Source organism: Lepidochelys kempii, chromosome 8, assembly GCF_965140265.1.
Source record: "Lepidochelys kempii isolate rLepKem1 chromosome 8, rLepKem1.hap2, whole genome shotgun sequence".
Lineage (NCBI taxonomy): Eukaryota > Metazoa > Chordata > Testudines > Cheloniidae > Lepidochelys > Lepidochelys kempii.
Window position 1 is genome coordinate 22,345,976 of NC_133263.1, and position 14,145 is coordinate 22,360,120.

At 52.0% G+C, this 14,145-nt stretch overlaps 1 protein-coding gene across 2 annotated transcripts in view; it reads left to right on the top strand.

Moving 5' to 3' along the window:
* The window catches only part of PPARGC1B (PPARG coactivator 1 beta), a 95,590-nt gene that overhangs the window by 50,628 nt on the left and 30,817 nt on the right, over positions 1-14,145 (top strand). For both annotated transcript variants that reach the window (XM_073355846.1, XM_073355847.1), the window contains exon 2: positions 12,790-12,963. In XM_073355846.1, coding sequence (XP_073211947.1) covers positions 12,790-12,963 — 174 coding nt within the window. The remainder of the gene's footprint in view (positions 1-12,789; positions 12,964-14,145) is intronic.

Below are 14,145 nucleotides of genomic sequence, written 5' to 3' on the forward strand. Positions count from 1 at the left end.
GTGTGCGTGGGAGTTAGCATCCTCTCCTCTCACACTGTGCTTCCTGCACCACCACTTTCCTTGCTTTGAGCCTCTCCTTTCATGTCCCCTCTTGGCTGGAGGGTGGGAACTTAGTGCAGGCCTAATGAGAGAGCTCCCTGCTCACCAGCCTCTCGCATTTACAGATCAAAACCCCATGGGGGCTCCTGGCCCAGTCTCCAGTTGGCAGGTTTGCATTCTGCCAGGAGAGGGGCACAGCGGAAGCCCTCAGCAGTGGGCTCGCTCCACACCAAGGGAACCCGTCTCTTCTTTCCGGAGCCCAGCAGGGCAGCATTCCTGCTGCCTCCTCCCCCCCACCCCCCGCGTCAAATATTTATGTTTGCGAGTGGTGCAGGCTGGGTCTCCGGCTCCTATCGCTGCCTCTCCAGGAGGAATGACTGCCCTTGGTGTTTGAGACTTCAGCTATAAATATCCCACCGTCAAGAGGGGCAGCCTGACAAAAGACACAATCCGACACCACGGCTACCCATTCGGAGTGACATTTTGTCAAATGCCATCGCGGGGCTTTACTTATCTGCGGGCACATGCCGCGATGACCTTCATGGCTCCGGCCGGGTGCCTTCTCTCCCTATTTACATGTATTTATAACTTACTTTTCCATCTCCAGGGCTACCCTGCACCAGTCACTCCTCTCCTCCATCCCCCACTTCCCAACACCATATTCTGACTCAAGCAGAGAAGGGTGCAGGGGTGGGACAGCTGTGTCCTTGCCAAACGATGGCCCCTTTTCTGGAGCCAGGGAGGAGGAGGAGGCCTGGACCTGAATCCCACTTGGGGTGGCTGATGATAACAAGGCTCACAGCCCAGGAACCCTGAAGATGGCAGCAGTCCATGGAAGCCTGGCAGAATTCTGCTGAAAGCAGCTTTTCCCTGGACTGGCTGATGGGGGCTGGCAAGTGTGGGGCTCTGGACATGTGAGAGAGGCCTTCAGTTAGGTAGGGCTGAAATCACTTCTCTCTAATGCAGGGGTCAGCAACCTGTCAGAAGTGGTGGGCCGAGTCTTCATTTATTCACTTTTAATTTAAGGTTTTGCGGGCCAGTAATACATTTTAACGTTTTTTAGAAGGTCTCTCTCTGTAAGTTTATATATTATATAACTAAACTATTGTTGTATGTAAAGTAAACAAGGTTTTCAAAATGTTTAAGAAGCTTCATTTAAAATTAAATTAAAATGCTGATCATATGCCGCCGGCCCGCTGGGCCCGCGGCCAGCCTGGGGTTCCTTTCACCTAGGCCAGCAGTGGGCTGAGCGGGACCGGCAGCCGGGATCCTGGCTGGCAATGAGCCGGCAGCCAGAACCCCAGACCCGCTGCCGGTCTGGGGTTCAGTCTGCTGGCACCTGCCAGCCAGGATCCTGGCTGCCGGCCCCGCTCAGCCCACTGCTCGTCTGGGATCCTGGCCCTGCCCACATAGAGTGGGTACCTGCCTTCTCCCTGGTTCTAGCCCATTCTCTTCCTCTCTCTCTGCACTGAGCTGAGGGTGGGAGTGCACGGAGCACAGGGCTGGGGGTGAAGGAGCAGGCTAGGGCTTGGGGGGAAGGGTCTGGCCAGGAGCTAGAAGGAGGGAGGGGACTCAGGGTTGGGGTAGGAGGTTTGGGTGTGGAGTGCTTACTAGGGCAGCTCCCATTTGGTGCGAGGGGTGCAAGTGGGAATGTGGGGGGGGGGTTCAGGAGCTCCTGTTTGGTGCTCAGGTTGGGGGTGGGAATGTGGGGGGTGCAAGAGTCAGGACATGGGGTGGGATGGGGGGGCTGGGCATAGGGTGTGGGGGGTGCAGGAGTCACGGCGGGGGGACTTGGGGGTGGGGGGGTGCAGGGATCAGGGCAGAGGGCTGGTCATGGAGGGGCAGGGCAGGAGGTTGGGCGGTGCAGGGGTGAGGGCAGAGGGCTGGGTGTGTGTGAGGGGGGTGCAGGAGTCAGGGCAGAGGGCTGGGGGGGTGGGCTAGGGTCGTGGGGGTGCTCCCGGTCCAGAGCGGCTCACGGCAGGGGGCTGTAGGGGATATGCCCTGATTCCACCCCCTTCCCCAAGGCCCCGTCCCCACCTCTTCTCCACCTCCTCCCCGCCGGCTCTGCTTCTCCCCCTCCCTTGCTTCTCCCCCTCCCTCTTAAGGGCCATCAGCTGATGGGGGGGGGTAGGGGGTAGGGAGGGAGAGGAGGAGGAGGGGCAGGAAACCAGCAGGCTGGAGGAAGAGGCGGGGGAGGGGGAGGTTGCCTGCCCTGTAGCAGCGCCCGGCAGGACCAAGCTTCTTCACCCTGCCCCCGTAGCTGGGGGGGTGGGGGGGGAGCGGCAGGCAGGATTTTTAATGGCATGCTGCTGCCTGCCGGGGTCCGGCCGCCGGCCCTGTTTAGCCAGCTGCCGGCCTGGGTTTGGCAGCGGGCTGAGCGGGGCCGGCGGCTGGGACCCGGCAGGCAGCAGCGTGCCATTAAAAATGTGTTTGTGAGCCATCTTTGGCACACGTGCCATACGTTGCCAACCCCTGCTCTAACGGATTAGGAGGGTTTTGTAAGCTCTTTCTCTCCTAGCAAAGGTGCAAGTCATCAAGGGAGGGAAAGCCTTGGACAGAGGGAAAGGAGGACAGTAAGGTTTCTCTCCTGTCTATATGGCTGTGGCCCAGTACAAGCTCCTCTCTTTTCTAACGCAGCTTCAGTGAGGCTGGGCGTATTCAATTCCCAGCTTGGGACACCTTGCACATTCTAGATGTGCAAAAGCCACAGACTCCTACAGTGCCTCTTGGTTGTGCTCTAACATGGCCTGGGCTGTTTTGGCTGCCCTTAGCTTTTCCCCAACACTCCTGGGCTCTTTACTGCAGTGGATGAGGAGAGGACAGACCCAGCTCTGACATTAGTCTGCGAACGCTGCTCTGAGCCCCAGGAAGAGGTGGCCACTCAGGGGTGACACAAGGTGCTCCCCCGCACCGGGCTACGCTGGCTAGCTCTGTGGAGCTCCCAGTCCCTGCTGCCCCAGGGATCGTGGGCCTCAGATATAACCCTTCAGGAGGGGTACAGACTAATCAGGCCAAGTTCAGTGCTGGTCTGAGCGTGGGCTCACTTTGACTGTAGTGACTGGGTACACTTACTCCGGAGCTAAGATTGGCCCAATGTGTCCATTGAAGGGCCCCGTTTCCAGACTCATCACACTCCTTGTGTGCACAAACCCCTGCAGCCGCATGCACATGTCAGATCCCCAAGTGTACTAGCCACACACTTACTCCGGTCACTTCCCGCCCCCTTCCTCCCCACCTTCACCAGGGCTAAACATCTACTTCTCGAAAGCAAACCCATTCAGCAGAGCAGCCCTAGGAAGGTATGGAGGCCCCGCGGCTCCCATCTCAGCCAGTGGGGAACTCAGCACATCTTGGGGTCAGATATGTGGGCTGGAAGCATCACACGAGAGCTCATCCCGACAGCTGGGTCAGAAGTTCATCAGAGTGAAACAATCTCTGTGTCTGTCTCCCTGGATGTCCGTAATCCGCATTTTAAACTGTCGGTAATTACGGATTTCCCTGGTAAGCCCAGACGGCTCTCGCCAAAACCCCTGCACAAGGATTTTCTGTCCTTTTTAGAAACAATCCAGAGTGGGGCCAAAGCTAACCTGCCTTTCAGACACACAGACATTACCCTGCACCCGTGTGTGCAACCCTTCCGGTGCTGTTTCCAGCCCTTGGGCTCTGAGTGCGTCACTGAAGGAGCCCTGCGCGGTCCGTGTATTTGGTCACTTTGTGTCAGTTTGTGACCCAACTAAAACACTACTGGCTAATTTGGGGCTCTCTCCTGAGTGCTAATGTATATTTCTCTCTTAATGCTTCAAGTAGGCACTTAGTCATGAGAGGACGGCTCTGTACGGGGTGGGATGAGTCACCGCAGAAGCCGCAGCTCTTTGTGAGTAGATGGCTGCTTGTTTCTGGCTGGGGTTATTGCTTCCTACAGCCTCTATGGTCACTTTTCTTCCTTTTTCTTGCCTAGAGAGCCGCAAAGCGGCGTTTGAATGACAAGCCTATTGCAAAGCATCCTGGGGACATTTATGCAAATGACAATGTAAATCTGGCCTTCGAGGCTTAAACTGGATTAAGTTATTGAGAAGCTGTTGCAGTCAGTCCAGCAGCATTTTAGCAGCGGCAGACTTAGAAGCTTAAACTTTTGAAGCCTCGTTAAACCTGAGCGCAATTTGCATGTGATTACCCAGAGCACTTTGAGCTGTATTGCAAAGTACTTTGCCGTGATTTAAGGTGCTGGAATTAGGGGTTTCCTGGACTAGGGAAATTTGCACCAGTGTAACTATAATGATATTGAGATTAACAGACTAGTTAACTAATGTGCAGTGGGATTTGTGCAGCATATCAACACGGGGTAGCTACATGGGAGCAGGAAATCCCAATGTAGGCAAGACTTACATGCACCTTGTTCCGCTAGATCCCTCAATGCAGTGAAGACAATAATACACTATAGATTCAGCTCTCCTCATGGTTGTTTTGTACACCTCGCTCTGAGAGGCAAGGCTTTTTTCCTGGTAGTAAGCATTTTCAGAGGCTAAAAGCTCAGGTAAGCATTAACATGGGGAGAAATTCAACACTGATTGCCCAGTGGGTTCCAGCAGCAGGCAGAGCAGCTGGCTCGATGTTCCTGAAATGCTGGCCTGCACTATTTTAGCTGCCCACGTGGTAGCAGAGTTACAATTCTTCAGAGATCATGTAGAAATAGTATGGGAATTGTGTTTCTTTCCAAGAAAGTGCACAGATTACAGACCGGGGCCTGCGTGCAGATACCGTCTTGGAGAGGCGCTTGGTTAAAGCTTGCCTTCTGCAGTCTGCCTTCGGTAAAATGAAAAAGTGCTTGTCTTGAAGGCTGCAGGATGGTGTGGATTGCACCCTCAGCAAGTTTGCAGATGACACTAAACTGGGAGGAGTGGTAGATACGCTGGAGGGTAGGGATAGGATACAGAGGGACCTAGACAAATTGGAGGATTGGGCCAAAAGAAATCTGATGAGGTTCAACAAGGACAAGTGCAGAGTCCTGCTCTTAGGACGGAAGAATCCAATGCACTGCTACAGACTAGGGACTGAATGGCTCAGCAGCAGTTCTGCAGAAAAGGACCTGGGGGTTAGAGTGGATGAGGAGTTGGATATGAGTCAGCAGTGTGCCCTTGTTGCCAAGAAGGCCAATGGCATTTTGGGCTGTATAAGGAGGGGCATTGCCGGCAGATCGAGGGACGTGATCGTTCCCCTCTATTCGACACTGGTGAAGCCTCATCTGGAGTTCTGTGTCCACTTTTGGGCCCCACACTACAAGAAGGATGTGGAGAAATTGGAGGGAGTCCAGCGGAGGGCAACAGGAATGATTGGGGGACTGGAACACATGACTTATGAGGAGAGGCTGGGGAGACTGGGGATATTTAGTCTTCAGAAGAGAAGAATGAGGGGGGATTTGCTAGCTGCTTTCAACTACCTGAAAGGGGGTTCCAAAGAGGATGGCTCTAGACTGTTCTCAGTGGTAGCTGATGACAGAACAAGGAGTAATGGTCTCGAGCTGCAGTGGGGGAGATTTGGGTTGTATATTAGGAAAAACTTTTTCACTATGAGGGTGGTGAAACACTGGAATGCGTTACCTAGGGAGGTGGTGGAATCTGCTTCCCTAGAAGTTTTTAAGGTCAGGCTTGACAAAGCCCTGGCTGGGATGATTTAATCAGGGATTGGTCCTGCTTTGAGCAGGGGGTTGGACTAGATGACCTCCTGAGGTCCCTTCCAACCCTGATATTCTATGATTCTATGATTTGCTTCCAGATGGCTGGACTCCCTGCTTCCCCTCCACTTCCATTCAACTCTAAGCCTTGCAGGCAAAGGCCAAGTTATATCCTCTGAGCATGTGCCATCAACTGTTCCCTGGAGCTGGCTGATGGGGTAGAAATGAGCTAGGCTTCCTGCCTCTGATAGAGGTCCCTCCTGAGCTGTAGCAAGGAGGCTGCAGGCCCAGTTTTTCTTACTGATCCCAGCCTGGTTTGAAGGAGCCAGCACATTCAAAGCCCCTGGATATAGGCCCGAAGCCTAGCACACTCCAAATAAGAGGGAGGCCTTTGTGGAGCTGCCTAATCTGAAGAGCCCAAGTTCACATTTAGTTTTGAAAGAAGGGAAAACACTGTTAATCCAATCCCTTGTTAATCCAATATTTGAATTGCAGTTGGTCTCAGGGAGACACTTCACTTAGCTTTTGAGAAAAGGCCTCCCACATGCTAACACGTGGGTTAAACAGCTCCAGAAGGAGAACATTCAGAGACTTCGGGCTTTCCAGATAAATGTCCTGTTCCAGCCCTGTGTCCAGGATTGCGAAGAGAACTGCGACCTACTCTTCCCGTTGTAACCAGAGTAGAGTTTGGATCAAAGCTCTGCTGAATCAGGGACTTCTTGGGGCATAGCCCTTATCAAAGGGGCATGTCTGCCACAAGCCAGAGAATTCAGCAATCAAGTAACTTGGCCTGTCAGAGCAGCACAGGCTGCATTTCCCAGCCCTGTTCTCTCTGTTGTAACAGCCCACAGCAATTATGTCAAATATTGTTTTTCTCTTTAACAACATTCAAAATTGCTGCTGGCGGGCTGTGCTGATGAGTGCTGCCAGGCGGGGAACTAACCTCGCCACTGGCTTCTCCTCCTGCCCTGGTTCTAGGAAGCCAATAGGATAGTTGGCACTAGCTAGTTTCTTAGACAGTTCAGCACCAGAGTGCACATGGGGGTGGGGGGTGGAGAGGGAAGGGGTCAGAGGGAATCACCGGCTAGAGAGAGATATTACCCAAATAATTAAAAGTGAGGGCCAGATCTTCCTTTGGCGTCAGCGGAGCTGTGTCAGTTTACATTAGCTGGGCATCCAGCCCACACTCTTTATTTGGCTCCCCTGAGAAATGGAAAGAAACGTCTACCTCTCTAGTTCTAGAACCGGCTCTGTCCTGGCCTTGGACGCATGAGCCTCTCTTCATTCATCTCTCTTTAAAGATAATACCGGCTAAGCCCCGGGCAGTTCATATGTCACAGCCTCAAAGGAGGCGTGGGCATGCTCTCTGGGTCATGCACATAAGGGGCACTCGTGCAGCAGAACTCTGGTTTTGAAATCCTTCCCTGGAGCCCACCTCAGTCTGTGGAGCCCAAGTCCACGTATAAGTCCACATTTAATTCTGAAAGAAGGGAAAACACTTCCTTCATTGTGAATCCACTATTTGAATTGTTTGTCTGTGTGTGGCATTAGCTGTTCCCTGGAGCAGGCTGGTGGGGTAAAAGAAGAGCTTGGCTCTCTGCTGCAGATAGAGGGGGCCCTCGTGGGCTGTTACCCACTGGTAAAAATTAAAAAAACAAACACAAAATGCCCTAGGACAGAGGCTGCCTCTGTGTCTGCCAGGGCATTCTGTGTCGTCTATTTAAGTTATAAGCTCCTCACAGCAGGGAGCCTGCTCCTGGTGCTTAACAGTAAATTAATAATAGTTTCAGTGCTCTATCCATCCGGTAACCAGAGTCTCTGTTGAAGTAAAGCTCTTTGCAATGCGTATCCGACTGTCGGCAGCTTCTCTGTCCTACTTTAGTCAATAACTGAGATCTTTTCTCCCTGAAAGGAGCGTGCAGGAAACTCATGATTTCAGGAAAGCCATGGAAGCCATCTTAAAGTCACTGTCATGTAAGCCACCGAAATTGCATGTCTGGTATTCTTGACAGGCTGCTGGGTGCTCTGCGGTAGCCTTGATCCTCACGTGCCAGTCAATCATGGCTAGGGTCATCCTATATGATCTTGAATTTGACAAGCACAAAGCCAACCCTCCCCCCTCAAAACCCCTCTATTAGGTGAGAAATGGAAAGACCAACGTATATATTTCTGAGTTACCTTTGAAGTTTTGCTTCTGCCTTCACCTCTCCACCTTTGTGGTCATGTGGTTACTGCCCTCGTGATACCTACACAGTGCTGAAAATGGCAGCCTTGTGAGCACTCCCGCTGGCTGTTACCCCCATTCCCAAAGGGTTGTAAGAATCTGGAGTAATTTCCAAAATGAAGTGAATCCCACTGTGCATGGGTTCCCAGTCCCACTGAAGTCAGGTGGGTTTTCCCCATGGATCTGGAGTGGTGATCGGTTGATTCTCAAATCCCCTGGGCAAGTCTCTGAACTTTGCTGAGCTCCAGTGCACACGAATCAGTTGTCTCGAGTGACAGATGGCTCAGAATTTTCATCTCTCTCTCCATGGGTGTTTGCTGGCCACACACCAAGAACCAACGGGCTGTTTTCCCTATAAACTCCTGAGTGAAATTAGAACAAAGTTTGTTCCTCCCCAAGCCAGTAGGAAAGGCACAGAGTGGGAAAAGGGAAAGGTGGACCAGCCCAGATCCAGTCTCCATGGTCAGCAGACCCAGCATAGCCAAGTCCTACCTACCATTCCCCTACCCCTGACTAGGGTAGGGGGAGGGGAAGAATTGAAAATACTATCACCTGCCCTCCTGCCAAGTGCCTTTATTCTATTTCTCCATGGCAGGCAGCCAACATGGGATTCTTTCCTCATTGCTGAAGTGAACTTTGTGCTGGGCAAAAGTGCTGGGATTGATAAATCCCCTGGAGACAAGTTCTTCCTTGACAGAGCTGATACCACACTGGCAGCGCTATCTTCTTTCTACCCCACCTCAAGTGTGGCCTGGATAATAGGGTGTCACAGCTGGGAGCTCATTCAGTCCTTGGCTTCCATGTGGCGATTGCCAGCCAAGGTGCTAGCTGTGGTGGTGGTTTGTGCCGTCCATCTGCTAGGAACTGAACTAAGGCTCTCCCCACTTTTCACATATGGGGTCCCTCCATCCAGCAGTCAGACGGGGATGACTTTTGGCCACTACCAACCTGAGCTGGATGCGAAGTTATTGTGGTTCCTATTAGCCTGAGCTGGCCAGTCCCTCAAGCAGCAGCATGGCAGTACCAAGACACTGATTTCATTCTCTCCCCCTGCCCCCTCCGAGTGCCAGCAGGGCAGCTCAGCATTCCAAGGAGGCATTAGGTTGCAGGAGTTTATTTTTACACCGCTCTGTTAGGAATGGGTACGTGTCACATCTGTAGAGACGATCAAAAGATGTCCCAAGTGCAGGTGTCAGCTGCTCCTTGTGATCTCAGGATCTTTTTCCTTGTGGCATATCAAAGGGAACAGGAGAATCAGACTGTTGCTTTTTTAATTGAAAATATATCTAAAACGGGGATTTCTAAAAATAAAAACAGTTGCCTCTGTTCCCATGGGAAGAATTGGGGGACAGAGGGAGCCAGAGCAATTGCTGGAAATAGACATTTTTGGGGATAGACACAAGAAACACGGAAGGAAATCAGGACCAAACTGTAACAGGTGATGGGGGAATCTGACGGCCCAAAGGGCACCAGTGCCCCAGAGCTAACCCATATCCATTTGAGAGCAGATGCAGAAAGGGGAGGATAAAGGCAGGAAACTGTATCCCTGTATGTCTACAAGGGGTTGGCTTAGGGGAAATCCGAAGCTTCTGGTTTGAAATCCTCCGATTCCCTGGACCCACAGGTTTGACTTGACTCTTCGTCCTTCTAAATGAATTTGGGCCATTTACAGCATGGGAGGCCAGCCGGGTGAGGAGTTAAAAGCCAAAGCCCCGGCAGGCCTGGGTAAACTTGAAAGATCCTGCAGCCCTTCATGGGTATGCCCTGGTGTCCTTGTCAGCATTTCTCCTTCCCATTCTCTTATGCAGTTTGCTTCTGGCGCTTGGCTGTCCCTCTTGATGCGATGGTGCATTCCAGAGATCTAGCAATGGGCCCAATCCTGTTTGCCTTACTTGCTTGAATCAGACTTATTGGCGCCACTGGGGTGGCAAGGCAAGTAGGTGTTGGCCCTGTAACTGTAAAAAACTTCTGGGATCCTTTGACATGAGTGTGCTTCCTACATACAGAAACACACATTGTAATGCAGCCTTGCCAGTGGGAAAGACGATGGAGAACATGCTTTCAGAGCCATTGCTTGTTTGAAACCAGGTTCTCTGCTGCTTGTTGGAATTTTGCCCTGTGTTGAGCAGGATGAGTGCAGCTGTATGAAAGTACTTAGAGCCTTGTTATAGTGCTCGGTGAGGGTCTGTCTCTCTGTAAGGCTCTGGTGCCTCAGCTCCCAGACACATGAAACCCACTCAGAATGCTCCTCGTGGTTGCCTCGCCTTGCAAGTACCCTCCAGACAAGTTGCCCTTCCTTTCGCCTTCCCCGAGGGTGGTGTTGATAAAGAGAGAAGGAAGCTGAGGGGCTTAATGTTCACTGCTTGTGGAACAGTGTCCTAAACCAGCCTGGAAAATAGGGACAGGACACACAGTCCCATTCCCTGAGTCTCAGGAAACTAGACCAGTTATCCCAGATAATCCCAATTAAAAAAAACAAAACAAAAAAAACCGAGTGAACTGTCTATTCCATTCCTGTAACTTCTTGTGAAGTCTATTTTACTTCCACTTGTTGAATCGTGAAAAGATTATTTAGGGCACTTTAATGCAGCTCCTGGGATGTTTTTTCTCTCTTCACAGCCTCTCGGATGCTCAAATGTTTGTCTGATCTGAAATGCAGTCACTATATAAATAAACTTGCTTCCCCATTCTTCAGAAAACACCCACAAATTGGCCAGTAACAGCTAGAATTGTGTCACACCTTTCGCCTCCAGATTCAAATCCTGCCCCGGCCATTAGTAGAGGCAGACAAACTATTAACCAATTAATGACTTGTGGTGAGTGACATGAAAGGAGTTGTTGACCTCGGCTCAGAAGGGAAGAACTGAGAGCCTGCTCCGTTGAAGTCAGTGGGAGTTGGGCCCTCGACTTTAGAAGAGGCAGGATCAGAGTATGAATGGGCCATGGAGTCTGACAGACACTCACCCCAGTGTAGGGGGCAGACCTGTTTGCATGGGCAGTGTGTGTGGGACTCTCAGCTTTCCACTAGGGGGCTATGCATGCTCTGTGTGCAGAGATGAGGCCTTCAGGGCTGTCAAACGAAGTGCTAATTTCAAACCAACCCTGTATTAGCCAGCCAGGCTTTTGTGCAACCTCAGTGGGAACAGGACCCTGTCTGGGGCTCTGTGTGTTTGTATGTGTTGCAGCTGGAACAGAAGAGGGTCAGGAATGAAGAGACTCCTCTCTGTACTCAATAATTAGAGCACATTGACTCAGACACCCAAACTGTCCGACACACTTTCAAATTAGCATTTGCCTGGGGATCACTTTTTGCTTTAAACAAATCCCCCCCTTCACATTCATTCCTGGCCCCCACAGCCAGTACCTATCACATACCCATGCTCTCTGGTTGGCAGGGCATTGGCATAATGTCAGTGGGGGCCTTGCCCTTGGCCACTTTTGCGTCCATGGTGCCGGTGTGTAACGCAGTCGTATGTTCTGCCCCTCAGAGAGCCGTGTGGCTTTGCAGCAAGGCAGCCATCGGGAAGGAGGTGGAAACGGGGCAGGTCTCAGCTGCTTTTCGTGATTACATGGATATTTTTAGCTCTGTTCCTAGAGCTTAAATTGGCCTGGGTGCGCCAGGAATTGATTCCTCTCTACACTAGGTTTTTTGAGAGTATGTGTGTGTGTGTGTGTGTGTGCTGTGTTGGACACAATGGAAAGAGAGATGGGGAATTAAGAGTCCGTGTTGCCTTCCTCAGTGATTCAGCTGCAGGGGGAATGTGAAACTGACTCGACAGGATTGTCACTGGAGGTTGGATAATTTGGAGGTGATACAGTGATGGCTGGGGTTACAGAGTTTAAATCACATGACAGGTGGGAGGATGTGGAAGAGCAGAGGGGCCAGAAGATGGGTTTGGGAGACGGAAGGGCTGGCTTGTCTAGCTGTGAAACCACCCACTCAGAAGCCTTGCCCAGAGCAGGGCTGTCTTATGTGCCCTGTAAGCCTCTTGCTCTCCTCTCTAGTTGCTGACTTATCAGGGCAGTGGGATTAGCCCTGGCTGTCTGCAGGATGTAACCAAAGGCTGGAGTGGCTTAAGTTTCCCTGAAGAGCGTAGACTGCTGCTTTGCCAGCATCTGGCCTGTATGGTTTTGAGCTTGTGCTCGCTAGAGGAGACCAAGGTATTCCCTTGCAAAAGCACCCCGTTGTGACACTGGCAGATCCTGAGCTGGAGCTTCTGACACATGGATACTGGAACACAGTTTTGTGGCAGTTTTTGAATTGCAGCCTTGTAGGGCAGCTTTCCAAAGTTTCTGATGTGAACTTGAAATGATGTGGGCACTCCCAATTGAGTGGCAAAGTTCTCAATGAAGAGAATCCCCTGTGCTACCTCACTGCCATGGAATTGTTCCAAACTTGGCCATATGCCAATAAGCTGCTCCTGGGGTAAATATGACCCATAATACTCAGTAATGCTTCCCTCTGCTGCTCTCAACTTTAATATTGGGGGTAGCGCATCAATACTACAGCTCCCAGCGTGCAATGCTCTGTGATTATATCAGGCCCTTGACTAGAGATGGAGCAGTGCATGCTGGGAGCTGAAGTCTGCAGGCCACATCTCTACATTCAAGTTGAAGTCTGTTGAAATCTGCTCATTTTAAGCAGATGTGGTTTGGTTTTTGGGCTCCTGGTAAGTTGCCAATGCGGCCCATGGTTGGGCAACGTTTCGGTACCCTGAGTCAGGTGCAACTCAACCCGCATGTAACAGACAGGCATTTTATGAGACCCTGGGCTTTGGCTGCTGTATCAGGCTTTCCTGGTGCTGGCAGGTGGAGGAGAGGATGGCTGGGCTCACCCCCTCTTGTCTCTTCACAGTATGAGGTGTCTGGCGAGGAGCACCTTTACTCTGATTTCCCTGAGATTGACCTGTCCCCATTGGATGCCAGTGACTTTGACTCTGCCAGCTGCTTCAGCGAGCTGCAGTGGTGTGCCGAGCACTCAGAGACCGAGTCCAGCCAGTACAGCACAGATGACTCCGAGCTCCTTCAGGTACTGTGTGCCATGCAGCTCCCTGGCCCAAGGCAGAGGCCACCAAGCGGCGCTTTCACTCTGGGGCGAATCTTTCCTCCTGGTCTCCCTCTCCTCCCCTGCCCCCCACCTACAAGTACAGGGCACTGATATTGTCCCTTCAGTCCACTGAAAGGAGGAAGCCGCCTCTGGGAAGGGGGAGGGAATGCTGTGTTGTCCCCTAGCCTAGCCATTGAAGAGCAGTAAAGACTGAGCGATCTGGGGTTAGTCTGTCCTGGCTATTCACTATGGACCCTATCCAGGTCCCACTGATGTCAGTGGAAAGCCTCCCATTTATTCCAGGGGGCTTTGGAGCAGGTTCTCTCTGAGGAGCGCAGTCACCGAGAACAGATTTCCCACTCCCCAAACTGCCCGTCCAGCCCCTGCCAGTCAAGAACAATGCAAACCGTGTTGAACTGCAGGAAGGCGGCTGTGCTGGACTGCAGCACACCCCACCTCCCCCTTCCCCCCCCCTCCAAACACACATTCCCCTGCAGCACGGGGAGCCAGCACAGGGCACCCAGCCCATGTGCACACACCTCACTACACGGACGCACAAAGTCACTGCCCAGTGCTGCATATCCAGCCCATTGAAGCCAAGGCAGCTGAGGTTCAGGACGGGGCCTCCTGTGGGCTTCTCCCCAGGTAACATCGCCTCATCTCCTTCCTTCTCCTAGATCAGCATGGGGAAGCAGAGGACAGGTGGCGGGATGAGGAGGGGAGGGGGTCCGGGCTATTAGTCTCTCTTCCCCAGCTGATTAGCGCTGCATTAATTGGTACTCCGTTTCTAAATGGGGCAAGCGGAGTAAGGCTATAATGAGGCGGTGGAAGAATAGAAGAGGGCTGCTGAACCAACTCTCCTGTGATGTATTATTAAAAGGAAATTACAGCGTAGTGCCTGGTGCGTCCTGTTTGATTTTAGGGCTGACAGGTTGTGCTGGGGTGGGTGGCTGCTGTGGTTCCTAAGAGGCTCAGCAGCAGCACAGAGCGGGGTGGCACAGGAATGTTAATTTCCAGCATGCAGAAGACAGCTTCCCTTTTATCTGACTCTCCAGCTTCAGCATCACCTCTGCATTCTGCGCACACGTTTATTTATAGCAGAGACTCCCTCTCAATGAATTGCGCTCTGAACAGACATGCGAGCATCATGTTCATCGCTGATCT